The sequence below is a fragment of the Pterocles gutturalis genome, unplaced genomic scaffold (genome assembly GCF_000699245.1).
Source record: "Pterocles gutturalis isolate BGI_N339 unplaced genomic scaffold, ASM69924v1 scaffold18361, whole genome shotgun sequence".
Classification (NCBI taxonomy): Eukaryota; Metazoa; Chordata; class Aves; order Pterocliformes; family Pteroclidae; genus Pterocles; species Pterocles gutturalis.
Genome location: NW_010100794.1, coordinates 1 through 24,564, shown reverse-complemented (window position 1 = coordinate 24,564; position 24,564 = coordinate 1). Strand labels below are relative to the sequence as shown.

General features: G+C 37.5%; 2 protein-coding genes across 2 annotated transcripts in view; one reads left to right on the top strand and one right to left on the bottom strand.

Moving 5' to 3' along the window:
* The window catches only part of SMC1B (structural maintenance of chromosomes 1B), a gene marked incomplete at its 5' end in the record, with an annotated part of 33,207 nt that extends 25,455 nt beyond the window's left edge, over positions 1-7,752 (top strand). Inside the window, 5 exons of the mRNA XM_010081196.1 lie at positions 375-529; positions 3,028-3,179; positions 3,418-3,487; positions 7,275-7,385; positions 7,663-7,752. Of these exons, the coding sequence (XP_010079498.1) occupies positions 375-529; positions 3,028-3,179; positions 3,418-3,487; positions 7,275-7,385; positions 7,663-7,752 (578 nt within the window). The remainder of the gene's footprint in view (positions 1-374; positions 530-3,027; positions 3,180-3,417; positions 3,488-7,274; positions 7,386-7,662) is intronic.
* Positions 7,753-10,682: 2,930 nt separating this feature from the next.
* Positions 10,683-21,460, bottom strand: FAM118A (family with sequence similarity 118, member A). Its single transcript, XM_010081185.1, is given in 8 exon segments — positions 10,683-10,723; positions 11,593-11,676; positions 13,145-13,177; positions 16,714-16,999; positions 17,737-17,865; positions 18,468-18,712; positions 19,953-20,209; positions 21,414-21,460. Coding segments are annotated over 8 exon segments (1,122 nt in total).
* Between the last annotated feature and the right edge of the window lie 3,104 nt (positions 21,461-24,564).

Sequence of the window (24,564 nt, the reverse complement as noted above, 5' to 3'; positions counted from 1 at the left end):
AAAATTATTGGTGTCCTCAAAGAACGTTGCAGACATTAACTTATTAAGAAAACAAAGGAGTTCTGAAGCTGTACCAGGTAAATGCTGGTGCTGCTTAAGGCTAGACAGCTTACAGAAGGAATTGGGAGGAGAATTGGTTCATTGCTCAAGATGAATGTGGCATAGAGCAGATGGAATACATCCAGACTTTTCAGTTCTGGGGCCTCCATTTGAAATCTGGAAGGAAACTCATAATGTTGGTGTGCTCCTTGTATGTGCATTAAAACCTTTTTCTGCAATAAATATTTTCCTTGGTGCTTGTTAAGGTACACAATATTTGTTCTGTGTATTTGCTTAGAGGCTATAATGGAGTAATTTAGGGGTTTTTTTCATAGCTTTTGAGACCAGCAGAAAGGAGGCCAGAACATGCAAGCAAGAATTTGAACAGGTGAAAAAAAAGAGATATGAGCTTTTTAGCCGGTGCTTTGAGCATGCCTCCATAGCTATTGATCAGATCTACAAGAAACTTTGCAGAAACACTAGTGCTCAGGTATGTCTTGTTCTTAGCTGCTTGGCTTAAAAGGCCTACTCGATGCTTTGTTACCTAGAATAAGAGAAATTAGTAACACTTAGTTTTCAAAGACAGTTTTAGTCCTGAAGAATAAAGACTTCAGAATTGGAGGGTCAGAGGAGGAACAGGTAATGTGCCAAAGCATGCTTGACATTAGACAGAGAAATGTGATCTCAAGCATGAACAAAATTGGTAACTGCTCAGTTTGGGTTAGTTTTATTCTTTGTATTTAGCAGACTTGTAAATTATTATGACACAAATGTGAAATATGTTTGAGTACCTCATTTAAAAATAACATTGGTTTACAGATCTTGTGATACCAATAATAACTAATTAAAAACACATCATTAGTCTAGATAAATCTAAAAATCCTAAATCACTATTTCAGTGCTAGTATTTTGTATGAGGTTTTGAAGCTCCTTATACCCCACTTAAATAAATATTTTTAAAAGATAGATTTTAATGTGTTGGCAACATTTAAAAAACTTGTAGAAAAATTGTGTCATAATTGTATTAATCTTTCCTAGTGTTGCAGTATTAATGCTGAAAATAAAGAGGAAGCTCCCAAATGGTTTGATTACGTCAGATTCTGTAGATGGTTGAATGTTTAAAGGGCTCAGGCTTGGACTCTCGTCTGTTTTAAACTTCAGATTCTGTGTTTTCCCTCAGAGTCGGATACTCGGTGAACATCTTAAATACTGTTAAATATATCCTTTCTGCTTCTAGGTTGGACAGGATAATAAAGCATTTCTTTCTTCATGATTACTGGGCACATACCTTCTCCCCTAGACTAAACATTGGGCAGGTCTTGACTTTGCAGCACTCTGCAACAACCAGGATTTTCCAGATGTATTGCCAAAAATAAGTCGTTGGGTGCTTGCTTTCTGAGGTCTGTGATGCTGTGTCTTGATTTGAGCCATAGTGGTAACCTGGCCAAGAGATTATCCTGTGACTAGCTGGAAAACTAAAACTACCTACTAGATACTAACATAGTAGCTAAAGGAACGTGGTCTAATTGCATTGGAAGAGAAATTATTGCTCTGTGTACGGCAATTTGCTCTGGTTAGCTAAGGAAAGTGTTAGCTTTGACTTTGCCATCAGAGGAGGTGGCCTGGATTGCAGCTTGAATAGATGCTTTTTAAGCAACCTTAACAATTTTTAACATGGACATTAATATTAAAATTCATATTCCTCAGTATTATTATATTAATAATATTTATTAATAATGCTTTACTATCCAGTCCAAAAAAGAGAAGCTTTGATTATTGGGTTAGTTTAACTTTCAGAGATTCCAGGTGCAGAACATTCATGCACTGAATATATTGCTCAGTAAAATTTCATTAGCACATTGTGTGTTAGAAGTACTTTAAACCAAAAACTACTGCCTAAGAAATTGTACATACACAGATTCACTACTGGCTTTGCCACCAGTTCGCTTCTGTGGAGAGAGAAATGTCATTCTTTTTGTATCTTGATGAGCAAGGAATATATGTACCCTAGTAAGCTACAGGATGATTTTGGCTAACAGTGTCTATACATCTGAAAACTTCCTCTTGCACAAATGTATGCAATGGCATAGAACTAGAAGTTGCATTGCAAGATATTTGACATGTTTACAGCCTGAAGAACATTGTAATAACAATGACAGGCATTCTCTCAGCAGAGAAAAAGAGAAAAATATGCATACCTCCAACCAGAGATACTGCAAGCACTATATCTTACTTCCAGGACTATATACCACAGAAATTATTTTAAATCTAAGTATATGTAGTCGTTTGTTTTCGTTTTGTTCCACTGTATCTATGATTAGAGATGACTCATTTGAAATTGCAATCAACTATGAAAATTTCTTTTATCTGTATCCACTTGTGCAGAGGAGAAGAGACTGTATTATTTTATTGTCTCTTCTGTTTAGTAGGAAAAATAAACCATGTAGCAATTAGATTATCCACCTTTCTTTTTAATGGTTTGGTAAAATGGCCATTCCTTTAAAATAATGCTTTTAATTTTTGGACCTGGGAACCAGGATACAAAGTGTAGAGAAAGCTTGCCTATGTTAAATCTTTCTCCAGCTCAAAGCTAAATTTCTTAAAAATAACCTTTCACAAAAAAGTGTAATTTTGGAAGTATATTTACTTCTAAACAAAAAGGAAAACTGCCTTTGAAGTATACAATTTTAATAATTAAAAAAAAAAGCAATTACATAAAAAGTGATTAAACCAAATTTATTTAGTAGTTGAAAGTTTGGAAATGGCTCCACATAACATTAACCATTTACAAAATGGTTAATTAGCCTCCTAGCTCATGATTCATTAAAAAAAGCTATATTCACTGTGAAATTTTATAGTGCTGCTCTTCAGCATGGATGAAACCAGTTACAATAGTAGCTCAGTCAATATTTAAAACTAAAAAAAAAAAAAAATCCATCTTAATAATGTTATAAATGTCTATTAATAATGAAATGTATGTGTTTCCAGGCATTCCTTAGTCCTGAAAATCCTGAGGAGCCTTATCTGGAAGGCATTGGCTTTAACTGTGTGGCTCCAGGAAAACGCTTTATGCCAATGGACAGTTTGTCAGGAGGTGAAAAATCTGTGGCAGCTCTGGCTCTTGTGTTTGCTGTACACAGGTAAAAGAAATATAGTATTATCCAAGTCTGTGGCTAAGTGGCAGGAAGATACTGTTACACTAACGTGTTTTAAAAATTCTGCTAATACACTATCCAAACATTTATTGATGTCCTTTATTCTTTAACTGTCATTACTTTTTATCAAAATCTTATGATGTAGTAAGTGAATCTCAGAACTAATTAGAATCTTTATTAACATTTTTGCATCTGAATGCAAATACTGTGTTTTCTTCTGCAGTTTTCGGCCAGCACCTTTTTTTATTTTAGATGAGATAGATGCTGCCCTGGATAACACAAACATTGATAAAGTAAGTTGGTCTCTTTCACCTTACCCTTTTATCAACAATGTAATTATATCGTTTGTGGAAGGATGGCTGCTTGTGATCACAGGTTGTTGGGATAAAGAGGTTGGTTACACTGTCTTAACCTGTTTTAAAATAAATTGGGTCTAGGACTGATACAGTGGTTGTATGAGATGTTAGACTAGGGCTAGATTTAAATTAATAAATCTGTGTTTTAATCAGTCCCCAAACTGTGAAGTTGAGAAATTGGTCAGGAGTGTGCAAGTATGCCACATAACCATATATGGTACAATGTGACAAGAAGGTCACTTGTGAATTGTTTGGTTGGTTTTTAAGGCCTTTGAGTTCCCTTACCACTAAGAAGCAGAAAGGAGTGTGTCTGTGTGTTGAAAATCAAGTCATTCTATCACTGGGGTATTTATTTTATATAATTGGCCTACTAAGGATTTTTACATTAACACCAGTTAAGGGCTATCACTCCCATCATTTTAGTCACATGAATTCTTGCTTGATGAAAATAGCTTCCTGTGCTCCTCTCTATTTCTTTCCCTTTTGGCTAATAACTATTCATTATAACAAAAACTTACGATAGAATACAAACAGTAAAGCTTGCCAACTGTAGATAGCAGTCTCTGGGAGGAGGAGACTCAATACAAGGAGATTGTGTGTAGGAGAGGAATCAAAAAGATCTCCGCATGTGTCTGGATTTTCTTCTGTGGAAATATTCCTTTCCGCATAAAGTAAGAACAGGCTATAGTTCTTCTTGCAATAATAACAACGTCAGTCTTGGTAGAGCCTAACAAACAAAAGTAGTTTTATAAACAACAAACTTTTTTTTCTTTTTTTTTCTTTTAATTTCCTAATGGAGTTAACTGTGATGTGCAGAAGACACCAGAGTTTGCTTGGAGGGTACCTCTATAGTAGGCAGCTGGGGAAGCTCCACTGCTTGTGCCTGCCAGATATCATTCCTTCTCAGAGATTACTGATTCCATGTAGCATTGGGAGAGGTGTTTTCCTGAGGCCGGGTTCCTTAAACATTCCTTTGGATACAAGTCCATGAGGGATACCCATTATCCACTACTTCTGAGCAGATGATGTGCCCTGTGTTTGTTTTAACTCAGTCCAGCATGTTTCAGCAACACCAGATTAGACGTAATGGGACTGTAATGAAAATAGCTAAGCAAGCTTTGGGATTTGGCTGTCAATGGCATGATTAGAATAGAAACAAGATTACATATCAAGTGATGACAGAACATCTCTCTGATCTAAGCTTTTTAACAGGATACTTTAGTTACAGATACCAGTTAACTTTGGTTAACAGATACCAGTTATTAGTCTTTCACTCAGGACCACTATGACTTGACATAACAGTGGAAGATCGCGCATTCTGGTTAAATACCAGTATTGTGTTTTCTGGATGTTATTCTTAATTCTGGAGTTAAGTGTATCATGGCTGATGACTTAGTGACCCAGGCTGCCTCCAAGTTTTCCTTTAGTGTCTTTCTTGTCTGCTGTTATACTATTTAATGCTAAATTTCACATTTTTTGCCTTTCATCAAAGCTGCAGTGTATTAGATGATAAGTACTTCCTATCTGCAGACTTCTGAGGTGGTCTTTTGGATACATACGTAAAATTCTCCATGGTTCTGTCTGGAGCTGGGCAGGGGTCACAGACTATGCCCAGCAAAATTGCTGGTCATTACCTGGATGACTCTAGTTTATCCATATGAGTTCCTGTTGGAGTTGTTACAGGTGCACAATGTGTCAATTACGTACATATTCCATGAAGTTCATCATTTCTGGTATGCTGTCAACTTTCCATAGAGATTACAAATGATGGATTAACACAGCAGCTGAGAGACACAAGTCATGAGGTACTTTGCTGCAGTTTGCCTTTCTGAGTAGGCTCATTCTGACACATCTAGCCAAAGAGATGTCCACCTAAGAATATGCTAAGCACTGTTCTTCAGAACACTATAAGCAAAGAATAGCTGATTTTTTTTATTTTTTTTTTAACGCAGATGGGTTTTTCAATTCAAACACATTTTAAATACGACTGGTTTAATTCTCTTCAGGTAAAAATCACATTCATAGCCCATTAAGTGTTTTCAATAGACAGTCCTATTACCAGTTGTTAGCCAGATGGTTCCTAGGCTTAAAACCTTCAAGTGGTAGTATTTTTACAGTTTGAAAGTATCATATTTCATCTGACACATCATCACCAATAATTATGTTTTTAAGATGTGTATTCAATAAAATAAACAACATTAATGCAGAGAGTTTAAATATTTTAAGTTCTGGTCTAATGTATATTTATAAAAATAATATGCATAAATACCACTTTATGACCAAACAGCTATTAAATTTGGATTATATTACACATTAGGGCTAACCCTGAAATTGCCTTAGTAGTCTACATTAAGCCTTTAGTTCTGACGCCTATCTCATCTAACTGGGAAGTTATGCTGAGCTTCCTGCTTTGAAGTTGAATTGGGCTTTCAACTGTTTTGTAACCTTAATGGATAGAGACACCCATCTCTCCTAAGGCTGGGACATACCAGCTGCATAGCTCCTGTCCACAGTGTCCTGTTTGGCTTACTGCCCTTCTGCAGTCCTTTTCCTGCTTGCTGCTCCCCTTGTGAGATGCAGTGTGGAAGGGGTGTGATGTCTAACGTGGCGAGCAGCTGCCCGTGTAAAGCAGGAAGAGGGTGATAAAATAGTGGATTCCTAGAAAATTCTTTAACTGGCTTCAACATCTATCTAGGTATTGTTATAAGAAGAGTTAGATTATTCTTTGCATGTGTGAAAAGTGTCTTAAATTGCAGAATGGGCAAAAGCAAAAGTGCAGTGATCGGCAAGTACAATTAACTTAATATTTCCCTACTTCCAAGGTCTTTCATCTTTCTTTCCTTACCTGTAAGATGCAATTGTTACTGGAAAGCACCAAAGCCTTCACGCAGAGGAATTAAATACTACAAGTCAGCAAAAAATGTAGATAATCCCATGTTGCTAGTACTCACTGATATCCAGGTTTCATGTTTAGAACTAAGTCTTTTTCTTTCCGTTCTTTCAGTTTAAGGATTTACTAAAGCAATAATGTATTTGTAATTATACTGTAAAATTAATGTGGATTATGTAACTCACTAAAGGCATTTCTACTATTTAAAAAAATTACTTCCATCACATGATCCTTGAGGTCTTTTCCCAGCCTTAATGATTCTGTGATACTATGTAGATATAACTGTGCAGACAAAAGCCTAATTAGAAATGTACTGGTTTTCCTTTATTCAGCATATAATTTACATTGTGAGATACTGCCTTATTTAGTTGCCAGGTTATAACTTAATGTTTGTACATTTATTTTGCAGATCATTGAAAAAAATGTTGCTGTCTGCAGTAAACTAATATGTATTTAAGATCTTAGTATACAACCAGTAAAGTTACCTTTCCACACTTTTTTTTCCTTATTCAGGAATTTCCACCTTCCTTTGAAGTTATGAGGAAGTAAAATATTTTTCATTGGCACTCGTCTTTTTCTATAACTTTACTCATTGGATCGAATGATTATTTTCTTAAGCATTTTCAAAAAGCAGCAAATCTGAGGGGCTGTCTTAACATTCAAAGTATCCATCTTAAGACTGTTTTATTTCTCATTTTATCCTGCTAATTTCATCACTGAATTACTGAATTCTCCAGCTAATGTAGTTCAGTTCTTTCCCCATCATTCCCTAATTATAGCATGGTTTAAATCTGCCAGAACTAACTTATTGAAATATTTGGCTTCTCTCCAAAGGTATCAAGTTTCATTAGAGAACAGGCACATGAACAGTTTCAAATGATAGTTATTTCTCTAAAGGAAGAGTTTTATTCCAAGGCAGACGCGTTAATTGGAGTGTGTCCAGAGGTAACAATTAATTACTGCCAAATTTTGTTAAATAATACATGCTGGTTTCTGTTGATGTACTGATTTACACCTTAAGCGTTACTACAGTGAACGTAATCATGTACGTAATTGTGTTGCTGGATTTGAACTACTTTGTGTGCAGAAATAACTGCAGTTACTGTCTCAATGAAAAGATCATTTTGGTAACTCAAGCTCATTATTGTATCATAGTAATTTACAAAATACTTCTTTCACATAACAGAAATGTTTTAAATTTTATGATCCTTCCTCTTGACAGCATGATGACTTTATGTTCAGTCGAGTACTGACTTTGGATCTAACCCAGTATCCAGACGCTGATGACCAGGAAAGAACAGAGAAGCACTAAGTTTCAGAATAAAGCATGGATGATTTCAGGGCCAGGTGTTTACAGTGGACTGTTACAATTCTGAGTTTGAATGTTGCTATTAGATGTACCTAGAGAAATGTTGACCTTTCAAATTAAGCAGTTTTCTAAAATATTGAATGAAGAAACTGTTATTCATTGATACGGTTTTGTTAATACATAAGAGAGCCAGAGGTTGTTACTGAAGTGTGTACATTCTGGTAAGAAATCTTTCTCTTCAAATGTTTTTTGGGGGGTTGCCTTAAGGTGAAGGAATGTGGGTTCACATAACCACACTATTACAAAGAGTAAGCCTCTTGCTTTTCTTACAAAAAGTCCTGTGTTAAGCCACCTCTCCAGTGCCCTGTTTAGGTCCATGCTACCACGGGTCAAGACCTTTACAATCCCTTTTGTGTTGCAGCAGCATCTCTTTGCCTTCAGATGATAGAGTTGCTTTCTATTTTTTAAAAGAAGATACTGGAATCTGGCCATTATCTTATGTGACTTCTGTGACACCCAGTAAGGCTTCTGTCTTCCACTGCAACCTCATGAAAATACTAGTTAACTTTACAAAAGCTCATATCTCTCTATAGGCATGGTATAACCTGTAAAAATTGCACCTTTGAGGTATTCTACCCCATGCAAAAGTGGAAAGAAAGAAAACAGGTGGGAGTTGGGTGCCATAGAGGTAGCAGCCTTAGAAAAAAGTATATTCATTTGCAGTTAAGATTATTATTATGTAGCTGTCTCCCATAAAGTTAAGTCTAAGAAGCAAAGTTAATGAAATTGGTTACAGAACACTGAGAGAGCTTGAATCACTTCATCTGGCTTATGTTTCACCTCAGTGTATGCTGAAGAGCTTTAGTTGGTTTATGGTTGTTCATAATAATTATATCTTCTTATGTTCATATACTGGCTTTGCTTCATCCACCATGCTTGTAATGTGTGTTGCCAACACCGTGCTTGCTGCACACAACTGATGACGTTTGGACATGTGGTGTTACTGCATAAGGAAGGAAGGAATTGTGAGCAGTATGGAAACATGTCGACAACATGAATGTGTCCACTTTTACTGCAGACAGATGTTTATCAAGTACTTACATTGCTGCCACACTTTAGTAAATAAAATAATTTACACTCAGTAAGTTGTGAGTAAGCATCAGTTCCTTCATTCAGAATCCACTGACAGATGTAGAAATACTTACAGTAGTGTGAAGGATGAACAGAAAAGCAGCCCCTAGTGATTTTCAAAGATCTCTGACTCACATCAGTCTGTATATTGCAAATACAGAAGTTTTGGTGTGGTTTGGTTTGTGTTTTTTTAACCATGTGCTAGGATCAGCTGACTGAAATAGAAAAATACAATAAAGAATTGAACAGTCTGAAGAATGGTGAAGCTACACATTTTAGCTAGTATACAAAATATTAACTATTTTATTAAAAGATTAGGCCATCATCAGAGATGTCCCATCAACTTCATTACACAGCTTGAGCAAAACAAGATAATAAATGGTCAACAAGTTTGTTTTTAGTAAATATCTTGCTTTCATTAAAAAAAAAATATCAAGTAGAAGAAGAGCCATCTAGGGTAGAATCAGCAAATGTCATTTAACATGACAATTTGTAGGGTTAACAGATAAATGGAACACTTTCAGGTTCTGTTCCTTTTGACTGTATTTCAAACTGTGAGGTAGCTGCAAGGCGATTGCGTCCCTAAGATGACTAAAATGTATTCTTTGATTGGGGCAGGACACCAAAACCAGGCATTTCTATCTTCTCACTGTGTATGTTAGTAATTAAAATAATCCCTTACTTACTCCTTTGCTTTTCAGGATACAAATAAATGGCATTTGGGTCAGGGGAGGCTGTAGTACAAGTTGTAGTCCAGCAGCATCTACAAAATGGAAGAATCACCAATGCTGTGTGTAAGCTGATCCTTACCAAAGGGAGAGGATGTGATTTCCTAAGGTGCTACATGACGTCAGGGTTGGGCTTAAATAATTGCAGTAATTTTGCTGCAGCTTAAAGCAACAATTTAAGTGTTCAAAGCTGATAAATAAATCAGCATCCAAAATAGCATGACTGATTACTTTTGAAAACAGCTAATTCATGCAGACTAGAGAAGCAAATTTTGGAGGTTAGAGTCTTACAGATAATGCGATGCTAAAAGACTTAATTTTCTAAAGTGATGTATGTGTAAATACCATCTCTCAAGGGCAGAGGATAAGTATGGTCTATATTCTGTCTGGTTTTGCTTTTTATTTTTAACCTTTTAAAAAAACACAGCAGAAACCTTGAGAACTGACACTTGGGGTCCCTAGCAATTTTATCACCTACTAAAACCCAGATATGGTTTCTAAACTGTCAAACATGAAAAACAACTGTGTGTTTTTGTCCTGGGTAGAAGAGACAAGTCAGTTTGCACACATTGTTTAAGATTGCTTTTCTAGGCAAAATGTCTTCAGATCTCTACCTATTTCAGAATAGGGACAAAAGACTTCTACACCAGAAAAATTCTACCCCTCTGAATAGTTATTAGTTTAGAAAGAAGCATGCACCTCACTTTAAAGCTTTTCATTTTGTACACATACATACTAGAGAACAAGCAGAAATTGGTTTTGTGACCTGGGAGTAAAGAGTTGACATACCACAATTCACACAGAAGGGTCATCTGACAGACCCATCACTTCCACTCCCTGTAAAACCTCAGTATAGTGTGATGTGATCTCAGAAGGCCTAACAGATCACATCCACAGGGAATATAAGCAGAGAAATGTGACTGAAGCAATCCCCCATGGGCTACCAGGTATCAACATGCTGGTAATCAGCAAGGAAGGGTCCTGAACACGTTCTTCTGCAGAAATTGAGGTGAGAGGACTAGAATATTTCGGAAGATTACCAATGTCAGCACCTGGACCAGTGATTATGTCAGTTTAGTGCTGAGACAATTCAAAGGTAGGTGAAGTAACAGCACCTCAGAAAAAAACAAACAGTTAATGCAGTGCCTAACCTTAATCATTTGAGTAGTTCAACTGAAGTCAAACTTACACACTATAAATTGTCTACAGATACATAATTAGATACTAACTCATTTCTGCTGCATTACAATTATGTTATGTACTTTGAGATAACTAGTAGTATACGATTTAAACAACTTCAAAATATTTACATAGGAATGCACTGCAAATAGGTAAGCCCACACGTACATGTGGTCTGTCCTTGCTGATACATTACTGTTATAACGTTTTCTCCCCCTGTGATCTCATGCCTTAATAGACTGACAAATGAAAACAAATAATGCTAAAAGTGTAAAATAGGCAGGTTATCATGGTGCAGGTTCTACAGAGATCTGATTCTCAAGCTTGCAAGCAGCCTTGTGCTGACAGACCCCTAGAGTTCAACCTCCAGCAGCCTAACTGCAGTTCAGCTGATAAGAATGAAAACCCCTTTATTTTAAAGGCAACTAACAGTCGCAGGTATGCCAAAAGTAATTTCTGACATTCAAACATGACCTTTATTGTGGCTTCACCTTGGTAAGAGCTGGGTCCAACTGGCCTGAAACACAGGCATAGAAAACTTGCACCTGCTTCTAAATGACCCAGCAGATACAGTTTTAGTAGAGGAAGTGCCTGTAGAGTGACTAGTGTGACTCTCAAGCTTTACACACATGACACATTTGCAGCTCTAGAAAAGAAGGCTAAAATGCACAATTTTTATTTCACTTTAAACCATGGAAATACTCAGCTCAAAACTTTTCATGCAGCAGATGTAAAACACCTACTGTTAAAAAAGCTCCTGGGTTGGGTTTGGGGTTGTTTTTTTTTCATTAAATAGCAGCTATACCATTATCTGGCTGCTTGATTCTCTTAGGAGAGTCAGTGCCATTTTCTCCTAACCTCCTTTTAGCACAATCCACACATGAAGTTCCTGTGGAGGGAGAAGGCAAGGGAAAAAAAAAAAAGAGAAATATTTTAATGTTGCTACATACGTGTGCTCTGTATACTTTTTATTACAAGCACCCAATATAAAGATAAACACAAGATAAACACAGTACTGGTCCACTGAGGTTCTTCTATTTGGACTGTGAATTATAACACTAACCCTACTGAAAGAATCTGCAGCAGTTCAGTTATCTCGAGCTCTTCCCCAACACTGAGCTCTAGTACTAACATATAAAATGGGAAGTAGCTAATTATACAGCTGCCTTTTGAAGAACATAATAATTGACTTTGTGTGATAATGCCTGTGGAGTTCACAGGTGAGAGGCTTCTTTGAAAAGTTTGGATCACTTACTCAGAACAAAATTCTCAGTGTGAGCTACTGTTGCAAGTATAAACAGCATAGCTGGACAGTAAAAATGGAAGGGAAATGCCTTCAAAATCAGGACATCCATCACTTTAAAATCTAGATATATATTTGGGGGAGGGGGGGTATTACACAAATCTGTGTTAAGGAATAATTATCTTTTTTTTTTCCCACTTGCTGTGTATTCCAAAATAAAGTAATTTTAGCACCTATTTACTTGCGAGGACAGTGCTATTAAGTTAGTAAAGAAGCTTTATGTTAAGTAAAACTGGAATAAATTGTGCTCAAGTTTGTTTCTTCTCCACTGACGCCTAGTTGTACTTTACTGAAAAAGGGATGCATTAACACATCTGAAAGACAGATAAGCTTAATATCTAGTTGGAATTACAAAAGTAATCTCCGACTTTACACCTGCCCACAAGTATCTTGGACCTTGTGTACTTTTTGATTGTGAGAAAGTGGGGTGAGGTTTAAACGCCTGCAATGCCAAAGACCCTTATATGCAATAATGAAATTATACTTTCATACAATTTTTATATTATTTGCAGCAGCAGCACAAATATCTTAGAAGTGTTTATCTTTTTAAGTTGAAGTGTTGTTTCAAAGGGAAGTTTTGCTATTTTATATCATAAATTGGAATCTTATGCTCTGCTTATTCACAGAAGCATCACACAGATACCTGAGCAATCCTTAGCCAGAAACTGACCTTCTGTAGTACATGCTTAAGCTTGAGATGCACTCTTCTATACCTTCTCAGGAAGGCATTCAAAATAGCCAAATGTATGTTTGGAAATTTAAGCCAAAACCTCATGGATGTTAGTATTATCTTAGAATGCCCTGACCAGCATTAATAATTTTTTATATATGTTCTCTGGAGCTTTTCCATTCTGTCATTTTATTAACAGCTGGCTTTCAGGTGTAATCTACTAATATATAGAAAGAAAATAAGAGGGTAAAAAGTGAATCTCTTAAGCAGACTTTCAGAGCTAAATCAGAGCACTGCACAATAATCAGTTTGTAAAGTAAGTTACTTATTTTTATCTCTTTGACAGATTATGGAACTTTCTGTGAAAATAAGAACATCACTTACCCAACAGTGTTGTGATGTCCACTCGATCAGCATCTAGAGAAGTATAAGAGACAGCAACAACACAAGTTGGCATCCAAAACGTTTTTATACTTTAATGCAACATCCCAAAATGGCAAGGTTGTATTTAGAATCATCATATGATTGGATTGGAAGAGACCTTAAAGATCATCGAGTTCCCACCCTGCTGCCACGGGCAGGGACACCTTCCACTAGCCCAGGTTGCTCAAAGCCTCATCCAGCCTCCAGGGATGGGGCATCCACAACTTCCCTGGGCAACCTGTTCCAGTGTCTCACCGCCCTTGCAGAAATATCTAATCTAAATTTACCCTCTCTCATATTAAAACCATTATCCCTCATCCTGTCACTATACTCCCTGATAAAGAGTCCCTCCCCATCTCTCCTGTAGGGCCCCCTTTAAACACTGGAAGGCTGCTATAAGGTGTCCTTGGAGCCTTCTCTTCTCCAGGCTGAACAACCCCAACTCCCTCAGCCTGTCCTAATATGGGAGGTTCTCCAGACCTCTGAGTGGACCTCTTTTCACTGCCTTCCTCTGGACTCGCTCCAGCAGGTCCCTGTGCTTCTTATGTTGGGGGAACCAGAGCTGGACGCAGTACTCCAGGTGGGGTCTCACGAGAGCGGATTAGAGGGCGAGAACCACCTCCCTCAACGTGCTGCTCATGCTTATTTTGATGCAGCCCAGGACACGGTTGGCTTTCTAGGCTGCCAGCGCACACTGCCAGCTCATGTTCAGCTTCTCATCAACCAACGCCCCCAAGTCCTTCTCCTCAGGGCTGCTTTCAATCCGCTTATTGCCCAGGCTGTATTTGTGCTTGGGATTGCCCTGGCTCAGGCGCAGGACCTTGCACTTGGCTTTGTTGAACTTCATGAGGTTTGCACAGGCCCACCTCTCAAGCCTGTCCAGGTCCCTCTGGATGGCATCCCTTCCCTCCAGCATGTCAACTGCACCACACAGCTTGGTGTCATCAGCAAACTTGCTGAGGGTGCACTCAATCCCACTGTCCATGTTGCCAAAGATGTTAAACAACACCTGTCCCAATACTGACCCCTGAGGGCTCCCCACTTGGACATCGAGCCACTGAGCACAACTCTTTGGGTGCCACCATCCAGCCAGGTCCTTATCCACTGAATGGTCCTCCTGTCAAATCCATGTCTCTCCAATTTAGAGACAAGGATGTTGTGCAGGACAGCATCAAATGCTTTGCCCAAGTCCAGGTAGATGACGTCAGTTGCTCTTCCCTTATCCACCAGCGCTGTGACCCCATTGTAGAAGGCGACCAAATTTGTCAGGCACGATTTCACCTTAGCGAAGCCATGTTGGCTGTCACCAGTCACCTCTCTGTTTTCCATGTGCCTCAGCATAGTTTCCAGGAGGATCCGCTCTATGATCTTGCTGGGCACAGAGGTGAGACTGAGTGGCCTGGAGTTCCCTGGGTCTTCCTTTTTTTCCCTTTTAAAAATGGGGGTTATATTTCCCCTTTTCCAGTCAGTGAGAACTTCCCCAGTCTGCCACACATTCTCAAATATGATGGATAATAACTTAGCAACTTCATCTGCAGACTGAAAATTCTACCAGGGCATGATTTTGCTGCAGCCCAGGCTACCTCCAATCTTGACCTCTCTGAGAAGTTCTTCTGCGTTAGTGAGCAATAGGTCCAGCAGCATCTCTCGTGTGGTCAGGCTGTCCATCATCTGTACTAGGAAGTTGTCCTTAATGCACTCCAGTAGTGTTCTGGACTGCTTGCAGTTCATTGTGCTGCTTTTCCAGCAGATGGCCAGGTGGCTGAAATCCCCTATCAGGATCAGGGCCTGCATTTCTCATTTCTTTCATATAACCCTTTTAACAAACTCCTTCTGATATTTTTTAAAAGAGTTTGTAAATAAGCATGAAAAATACAAAACCTGACAGTTTGGTAAGGTAAAGAGCAGTTATGCACATTTGAATACAGTTTTGTTTAGGATCTTGGCTTGTAAACGAGATCAACAAGATTTTGAAGTCAGAGTAAAGTCCCTCTTCTGGCAAGTATGATGCCAATCAGTAGTTCCACTGAACAAAAAGAGGAGCATTATAGTCTGATTGTGGTGCTTAGCGACATGGTTTAGTGAGGTGGTGTTGGGTTGGACTTGATGATCCTTGAGGTCTTTTCCAACTTTAATGATTCTATGATTCTATGATTCTGCAGTCCTTTACATTTAGAGCTTACATAAATGTATCACCCATGCTGTTTTGATACTGATGGCTGCTTTGCAATAAATTGGATACTCCGCACTCAACAGGCTCTAGACGCTGCTCAGACTATGAAAAGTATGTCCATCATATCCATCAACAGCAGTATGTCAAAGAACAAACCAGCAGGCTGAGGCTAGTTCTGTGTCTGAAATTGCACCCCAACTTGTTTTAGGTGTCTACACTGCAGACAAACTTCCTGAAACTTACATGCTGTGCTGAATTTTTCAAGCCTTCAGGGAAAGAAAAATCTAATCCAGTCTAAATGTAATATACATCCAGTTACAAAACCTATTACATTATTTGGGCATACACCTGCAATTTTCTTTAGAGAGGGCAAGGGGGGTTCCTGCTATGCACCGCTTGTCAAGAATTCTAGCCAAAACAGTTTCACTGACATGATAAGTAAGAGAGCTGTGAAACAGTATTCTTCCCAAGGTCATTTATGCTAGTTATTTTCCTCAGTTCTCTGGATAAGGCATAGCAGAACTGTCCTTGTTTGGAAAACATTAAAGAAATCTCTCTCCTGCAACACAGAGTTGTTGGTTTTCCCTGGTTTTGCGTTAAGAGCTCTTTATGGTTACAGCTAATTAATTTTATGAGAGAAAACGGGATAGAAGGGGACAGGGAGGGAAGTAAGTGAATGGATCTAGTAGTAAAATTTAGCTCCCTGCCCATGCAGGACCATTACCTTCAGCAAAGGGATGGCGTCATTTCCCATTTTAGCATTAAATGCCCCCTACAGAATACCATTCACTGTCACAAATAGAGCATTATTCCACAGCCTCTTCTATTTTATTGTCACAAAACATGGTCCTTACACTCAGGTTTTCTCCCCCTTCATCCTGTGTTAAACCAAATGCTATTAGATGCACTGATTTAATTTCCCATTCTATGCTTAATCAGATATTGTGGCTCAACCAACTTAGCCCCATCAGTTAATTTCTTAAATTCTTTTAGTCTCTTTCACTGACATTTCGTATTTCATACACTGTAATACTCAATACACTGGAGTAGTCCAGACCAAAAAAAAAAAAACAAAAAAACCAAAACCACCAAACTAAACATCTTAACCAAATGCTAAACAAAAAGAAACTCAGAATTAAAGATTAAATTTGAAGGAAACCACAACCTTACAGAAAGAAATTTGGTTACAATTCTGTCACGTGTTCCAACTCTGTATGCCATTCAGAATCAAAGATGTTGTACCGGTCTACCGCTAGCTATGCACGAGGTCGACACCTCAGACCATCTGCTAATTGTTCAGACACAGCATCCTGATTTGTACCTACTCAAAATTTCCTTATTAAATAGGATACATTACCTGGACTTCTCTGCTTGCAGATTTGAGCAGTGAGATCTTGTACGTACACTGGGAATTGTTTAAAGCAGTCCCTGTAAGACACTACTTTTATTCCATGCAGCAGCATATCTGCCTGGAGCTTAAAAAAGTGGTCTTCATTTTCTTTAAGCACCAACATATAATGTTCTAAATCCACTTTATTCTTTACAGTATAAAGAAAAAGAGCTTAGAATATCTGATCACGCAGAGTCTCTCCACAGCCCAAAAACAAAAAAGACTTGGTTCGATACAAACTTTGAAGAACTTCCTGTTAAGAAATATAAACACACAAGAGCTATATTTACTTCAGTAGTCAAAAGGCCAAGGTAAGAACTTTTAAAATATGTCAGACTTAAAAGAAGCAGCAAAGCAGGCATAACTGTTGAACTGAATTAAGCATATGTTTTAGGATCAGAGCAAACTGACATTTTCGTAAGCACTGTTTCTACAAAAAAATTTAAACTCAAAGTTGCCATACAAAATGAAGTCCATATGTAAATATTTCCCATAAGGGAATTTTAGATTGAAAGGATTACAATGACAGAATACTAGGCTCCCATTAGGTCAATCTGTAAATAAGGAAAATTAATATTTTTGACCAAACATCTGACTTCCCAAAGTACCTAAGATATGACATTAAGTCCAGAATCCAGAGCTGGTAACAGCTTAAGCCCCTAAAAAATGAATCCAATCCATCATATGCTGATGAATCCTTTTACCTAGTGTCTAATACTTTAGGGCTGTTCTTCAACGAGATAAGTACGAAGAACTCTAAAATTATGACATACAGCTGAGGGTTTTGATTGTGATTTACAAAGCAGCAATAAACAAGAGCATACATTGCCCTAGCAACATAGCTGGCTTTCTGAATACTGCCACTTTTCTGGATCACAATTACTTAATCTATGGGGTATGGCAAAACCCTAGCCTGAAGTAATGTGTATGCAGTGATTACAATAAAATACTTTGGCAAAACATGGTAAAAATTTTAAAGATCACACAAACCATGACTTCAGGATCTTGAGTAACATCTCTATATCCTGAGGGATCTAACACCATTCCACAGGGATCTGTATATAAGCCGTGAATATGAAGAACTCCATATTTTATATGACCTCTTGCCCACTGAAGAACCTAAAGGAAATCATGCAAGTTACATTCTTTTGTTATACTGTTATAACTGAGATTCTGGAAAAATATACAAGCTTTCCTAACTTACAAACCCACTTAAAGCAATAGTAACTTATTTTGCACTTTTCTGCAGCAAGAGATAATTTCAATTGCTAATTTCACTGCTTACCTGAAGTTATTATAAAGAGGTGATTGCTGATACTGAAGATATCTCTGGCTTTTTGGTCTAAACAAGCATTCAACCAAGAAGCAAGTTTCAGCAATGCTGACAGCAAATTAACTACCAGCTAGGTGAAATCAAGTTTGTGGTTGTAACAATTACTTCATGTAAGTTAAATTTAAATTTGTGAGATATTTTTGGAGGTGGGGGGATTAATTAATAAATGTGTCACTGAAATTCTGTTTGGTAACTGTTACCAGATTAATTCAGAATAAAAAGATAAAGACAATAAATGTCTGTGCATCTGCTGTTACCTTTCAGACATGCGTTGCCAATTAAGAAGCTTTAGCCTTGACAGTCTTTAAACAGGAAAACATCTTTCAACAAAGCTTACGAGCTGCCTTCTCTTACAGTAAGTCTAAAATTTTTACTGCTCTCATCATACCTTATCCTTATCTTTCAAGTCTAAAGATTCCATAGGTTTACTCTGTTGCTGACCAAATATTTCAAGTAAATTATCATAGTTTGTTGTCAGAACCATTGTGCCTCTCTCCATGAGTCTCAGGATTGACTGCAGAACAACAGGATTCTGAATGTGCTGTTCTAAATTATCAAACACCTCCATTAAGCAATCCTGGAAGAAGTTGGGCTTCATATCCCCAGTACGCAGAAAAAAGAAAAAGATGAGCACTTCATAAGGACCATGTGCACGTTACAATTGCCTCCAATAGAAAACCCACATAATTTGTCTACTTAATGCCAAAGCTTTTCTTTAAAAGAAGGATGACACAGCATACCAAGCATAAAGGTCTGAATGTACAAAAACATCAAAAACAATCTCAAATTATTCAGGTGCTCTTGCTTCCTCTCAGTGTAGCTCAAAATAATAGTCTGGTTTTCTCGAGGAAGCCTGTAATACAGACACAATGAAACAAAACTATTTTGGTACAGTTAAATCCTCACTCATCAATTCTAGACAAACATGAAGGTACTGCTTTCCTACAAGCACAGGCTGCATTTGTCCAGAGCATCTTCTGAGACTGACAGAAACCTGTAACAATTCTATAAAATACAGAGATTTTCTATTCAGTAAATTGTATTGCACACAGAACAAATGTCTGTTTATAAGCCCAATATAGTTACTGGCCTACCTACATGGAAACTTCACCTTTCTCAGTATGCTTTTACTGCTCTGAAGATCAGTTAGCATACTAAAATTATCATTCCTTGGATTCAGAGTCCAGGATATACTATTAGAGGGGTACAGGGTTTTTGGTTTTGTTTTGCTTTTTTCCTTCCTGGTTGAGAAAAATTTATCAAGTATGAAATCTTCTGCAAAGCCTAACCATACACACCAACTCCTCCCAAAAGAGAGATGTTATTATTACACTTTGCCTGTAGAGAAGCTCACCACGTGTTGCAAAATGCTCAACACATCCCACAGCTTAGTAGTATGTATGTCACCCTAATTATTTCAACTAGAAGACTTGGCAAACCTATTAAAACAATCTGAAAATCTCTGGAGCCTACAAAAGAACTGCTGAGAAACTGGGCATGTATGGACTGTCTTCAGAGAAGTAGTTTGTGTTATCTAAGGCTATCAGTAGGCTCAAGGTCTACCCGTATTTTCAAAGTCTCTCTAGTTTCAGCCAGCAGAGATATAATTCCTCTTTCAGGTCCAAGAAACATAATTGAGAATATTTAATAGTCAGGACTCCTGCTTGCATTAATTATGATGAAAACTTACTTACACTGAAAAACAAGGATTTTTTTAGCCTCTCCAAAACGTCCAGTGTACTGTATGATTACCATCAAAATTTCAGTTTTTACCAGAAAAATATCAAGTTTTAGAAAGGTGAAAAGAATTTTTGCTGATAGCAAAATAGAAGCATATAATAATTTTAGAAATGAATAGAAGCTATAAACATACTCACTGGGGACATTCTCCTGATGAGATCATGTGCAACCACAAGCAGGTCTCTATCTTTGATTACTTTTTTACGAAATTCAGTGACATCTCCTGCATGAAGCACCTCCAGCTGTTCAGCTGCTTCAATTACAGCCTCAATGCAGCTTCTCCAGGAGCACAGCGCTGGGATTCCTGGTGCTACTGCAGCACTTACTCCGGTTCCAATCACAAGAAGAAGGTCCCGAGGCCGCTTTCTTATTAGACTTTTTAAGAATTTTCTTTAAAAGAGAAAACAAAAATCTTTATTTTTTACAATGCATTTTCTAACTTTTCTGAAGATCTGATGACTGACTCAAGAAGTCCATTATCAACTATTAATGCTTGTGCAAAATAATAACCAAAAGGAACCGAGTTCTCCATTGCTACGCAGAAGAATGGTATTGGCAGCAGTTCACAGCCTTCCCCAAACCAGCAATGTACTTTAAGCTTTTTTGTCATTTTAGACAAGTAAGTGTGCATAATTCAGCAAAAAAAAAAAAAAAAAGGCAACAACCTCTAATCACCAATGTCTTTAAGGTCAAAACTGACAATTACCATTTTTCCGTCCACTGGGCTAGCAAAACACCATTTCAAGTGAAATTTTGAAAAAAGTAGTCAAAGGACTGTCCAGTTACTTACTTAATACACGTTTGATAAAAAGTAACTAGAACCATTCCAAAGGGACAAGTCACAATATTTCAAAGAAACAAATTTTTGTTTTTCTGGGGAAAAGCAGTACCTTTTGTTCACATTTTTTCTCACTTTAGGATACATGAAGATAAGAACAGTCACGCCTGCGCAGATCAAGGGTTCATCTAGCCCACCACTCAGATGTTACTAAGCACAGACCACTCTCAAAGGCCTATTTGGTTCTGTGTCAGTATTCATGGGGCAAGCCAGCACAAGAAGCTGCCAAGAAAGTCTGGCTTTCATGATTACTTTGCAAAAAAGTGAAAATGCATTTAAACCATACAGTGAAATCACAGTGTGCAAGCAAGGATTTCAGTAATAGAGAACCTTAAAATTCCCTTTACAGATTTTAAATTCCCATTAATGTGGCAGTATAGACGTTTAACACCTCTTATTTCACAATCAACTGAAACAGAAAAGCAAATCTGTAAGGTTTAACTTTAAACGGCCGCAGGCAAACATGTAGATAAGGCTGTTAGCTAATGCCTACAAAGAATATGTTGCTGAAAATCTCCCTGCCTTCCTGCTACATTCAGCACAAACTGTTTTCTCTCAGCACGTATATAATTTATTCCTCACCAACAGCTTAACTGAGCATGAAGCACACAGTCAGTGGAAAAAGTAGTTTCTGGATAATTTCAAGTTCTCAAGCATGATGTTGTTCTTGTATCCTATTTTCAGTGATGTTTTTCCACCATGTTATCAGATTTTCATTAAGAGACAGTTTTGTATAACCTTTGCAACACAAGTTACCTGGATTTCTGCTCACTTCTAATTGTTGATCGTTCTGATGAATCCATCTCTGGGCCCTAAGTAAAACAAAAAGTAAAATAATTCTTAATGCTTCTGCCTTAAAAATGGACAAAATCAAAACCAGATGTATTACTGTTAGCATTTTCTATTTATTCTTATCAAGTATTTTAAAATCAAGACTCTGTATGTCACATCCCAATTAAGCAACAAGCTGACAGAAAGAAAACTGACAAGAGTGTGTAAACTTGCCACAGCTCCATTCAAGCTCAGCTGATTGACATTTTGAAGCTGAGATATAGCTATAGATGCAGCTGAAAAATACTTGTGTCTAAATTCAAGATGAAATTTACCATAGCAACTAAAATGGTATTTCAAGTAAATTAATGCCTTTCTTGAATTTATTTTTTTCCATAATAATCAGTTGATTCAACCAAGTTTCTGGAAACCAGACTTCTGCAACACGTAATGACCATGAAAGGTCCCCTGCCAGCCACCTGGCTATTCTAGCAGACCATATAACATATAACATCAACAATTTATTTTCTCAACACGTATTTTAAGTAGAAACTTATTTCTGCATCATCTATATTGTCACTTGAACTGACATCTTGTCTAGCTGATGTCAGTGTCCTAGAACTGTCAGACAACCAACTTTTCTGAGTTTGTATTTTTTTTTTTTTAACTCTTACGTTTAACACTTTTGCATCATTACTGTTTGCCAACAGCTAGCCCTCTATGTTTCCAAAACGGAAAAAAAAGAATGCCACAAATTCATTCATCTTTTGCACAATTTCAGCAGATTCTGACATGTGAGGCAGAAAGCTGCACTTTTTAGACAACGTAAACTAAAGAAAGAACAAAAAGTTAAAAGGATACTTTCAAAAATTATAGAGATCATACAAATATTACATTAAAGACTAGAGGACTACAGGATCCCTCTGTACTGGCAAGCCTTTGTTTCTACAGACATTTCCTACTTACTAATAAAGAAATTAAAAACATTTACAATCTTGAGAGGAAAACATCTTTTCCCAAAACCACACTGATATACAAAGTAAAACGTTAAACTTAAATTTAATTTTTAAAAAATTCCCCTTACAAAATCAATTTTGCACAGGAATCTGAACAAGCTATCAGACAGTTCTAGAAAGAAAAAACTCAGCTGCCAACTGTAAACCTAGAATCGATACACTGGAGTTATTCTATGTTTGTACAGTTAGCAGCATTACAATTGTGTCTAGTACTCTGACTTCCATGAAACCACAGAAACATTTGCCCAGGAATCTGTGTTATAAACATGATGTATCAAATATATAAAATCAGAAAAGCAGTACCTAAATAACCAGGAATCTGGGCTCATTCATCTGGCAGTTCAACAAAACTTATGCAGGTAATCCCGAGTCTCTCCCCATCCTGAAATCCATACTGTGTGGATCTTTATTGGTTTTATTTTGTCTCCGTTGTCTCTACACTGGATTTGTGAGCTGCTATAAAACTCCTCCTCCTTGCAAGAAGCTCCTTGATCAGGCGAAATATCCAAAATATCATCCTTCTATAACAATCTCAAAAGTATAGAAAGCTTTCTTTTAGTCTCTCTCTACAACAACTTCTCAAGCCAACTTAAATCAAAAGCATAAAAAGGACTGCACCTTGGCAAGAAAATTTGGCTACAGTGTCATCACTCAGAAATCTCCAAGTTTCATTACATTAATTCTTGGGATTGTTTTTACAGGGATGTATTATTATTTGGCTTTGAAATACATCTTAGTTTGTGGTTGTGGAGATGGCAGACTGCAGACCTTAATCCCTCAAATAAGCATTCTGCCAGACCCTATGGCTCATAAAGCCACTTGACAGTTCTCAAATTCACATGCTGAAAGCTGATTTGTAAGCAAGAGGCCTAAATTTGGAGATCATCTGACCAAACAAACAAAAACAAAACAAACCAAAAAAAACCCCAAAGAAAATAACAAAAACAACCCCTCCTTTCTCCCCCTCACCCCCATGATAGAAGGACATCAGAATTTCTCAGGAAGACACACAGATCTCTTCTGCAAATGCTCGCAAGATGTCTTTTCAAGCATAAAAATCTTTCCTTGTTGTAATATTTATTTTCTTCCATCATCTAAAGAATGTTAGCACATTCAAAATTCAGAACAGTAACATTCTAGAGCAAAACCCTTTCTATATGGAAAAAATATTGAGTACACAATGCAAAAACAACACATGAAGGAAGTGCAACTTATTTATTCTGGAAAAGACTGTATTGTTTTATAACCCCATCCAGCCAAGTTTTGGGGAACAAATCCACGCCACCCCCCCCCCCCAAAAAAAAAAACAAAAAAACAAAAAAACAAACCTTTAATAATTACATTAGTAACTTACACAAATTAATAAAATAAGCATCTCACCACAGGATACTGTCAGTACCAATATTTCAGACCTCCCTGTTTCCCTATAACCCTTAAAGTAGCTTTCTGAAAGCAGCTGGGTGAACAAGTTGCAGCAATTATCACTCACAGGTAATAGCCAAGCGGCTGCAAATGATAGAGTTCAAACTTCTCCATGCCTTCGGGTACTGAGTAACTGTGACCAATCTTGAATATTCCATTATTCGATGGAGTAAACACTTCTTCCACTAGCATACCTAGAACAATAGAGGACCTGGGCACCAGCATTCCACACTGGTTTACCTTTACAAAGACACACTGGGCTAACCAGCGGCGGATGCGGTTGCTTTTCATCAACCCTTCCCCACGGCAGCCTGGAAATCAGACCCCGCTGAAACCAAGGTATGCCTGAAAATACGGAACGGCAGGTAGCTCTCTATTCCAAACACAAAGAGGGTTCATCAGAACAAATTTCTAATTTCAGATTTTCTTCCTTCCTTCAATAAAGTAAGTTTTATTTAAGGCTCTATACATTAAAGAAGAGCTCTGTTCACTGAATGAAACTTCAAGGCAACAGTCTGACTGAACCAAACGACTTTTCCAAGCAGTTTAATGTATGAAAAGAGCCTAAAATATTCAACACAAAGGAGAAGCACCGGGCAAACGGACGCCTCTGCCCCCTCCCCGCCGATTCTCTCTGGAATAACAGCAAGAGCAGGGGGCTGGGCAGGGCACTACTTTCTGCCCAGTTACTTTCCCCG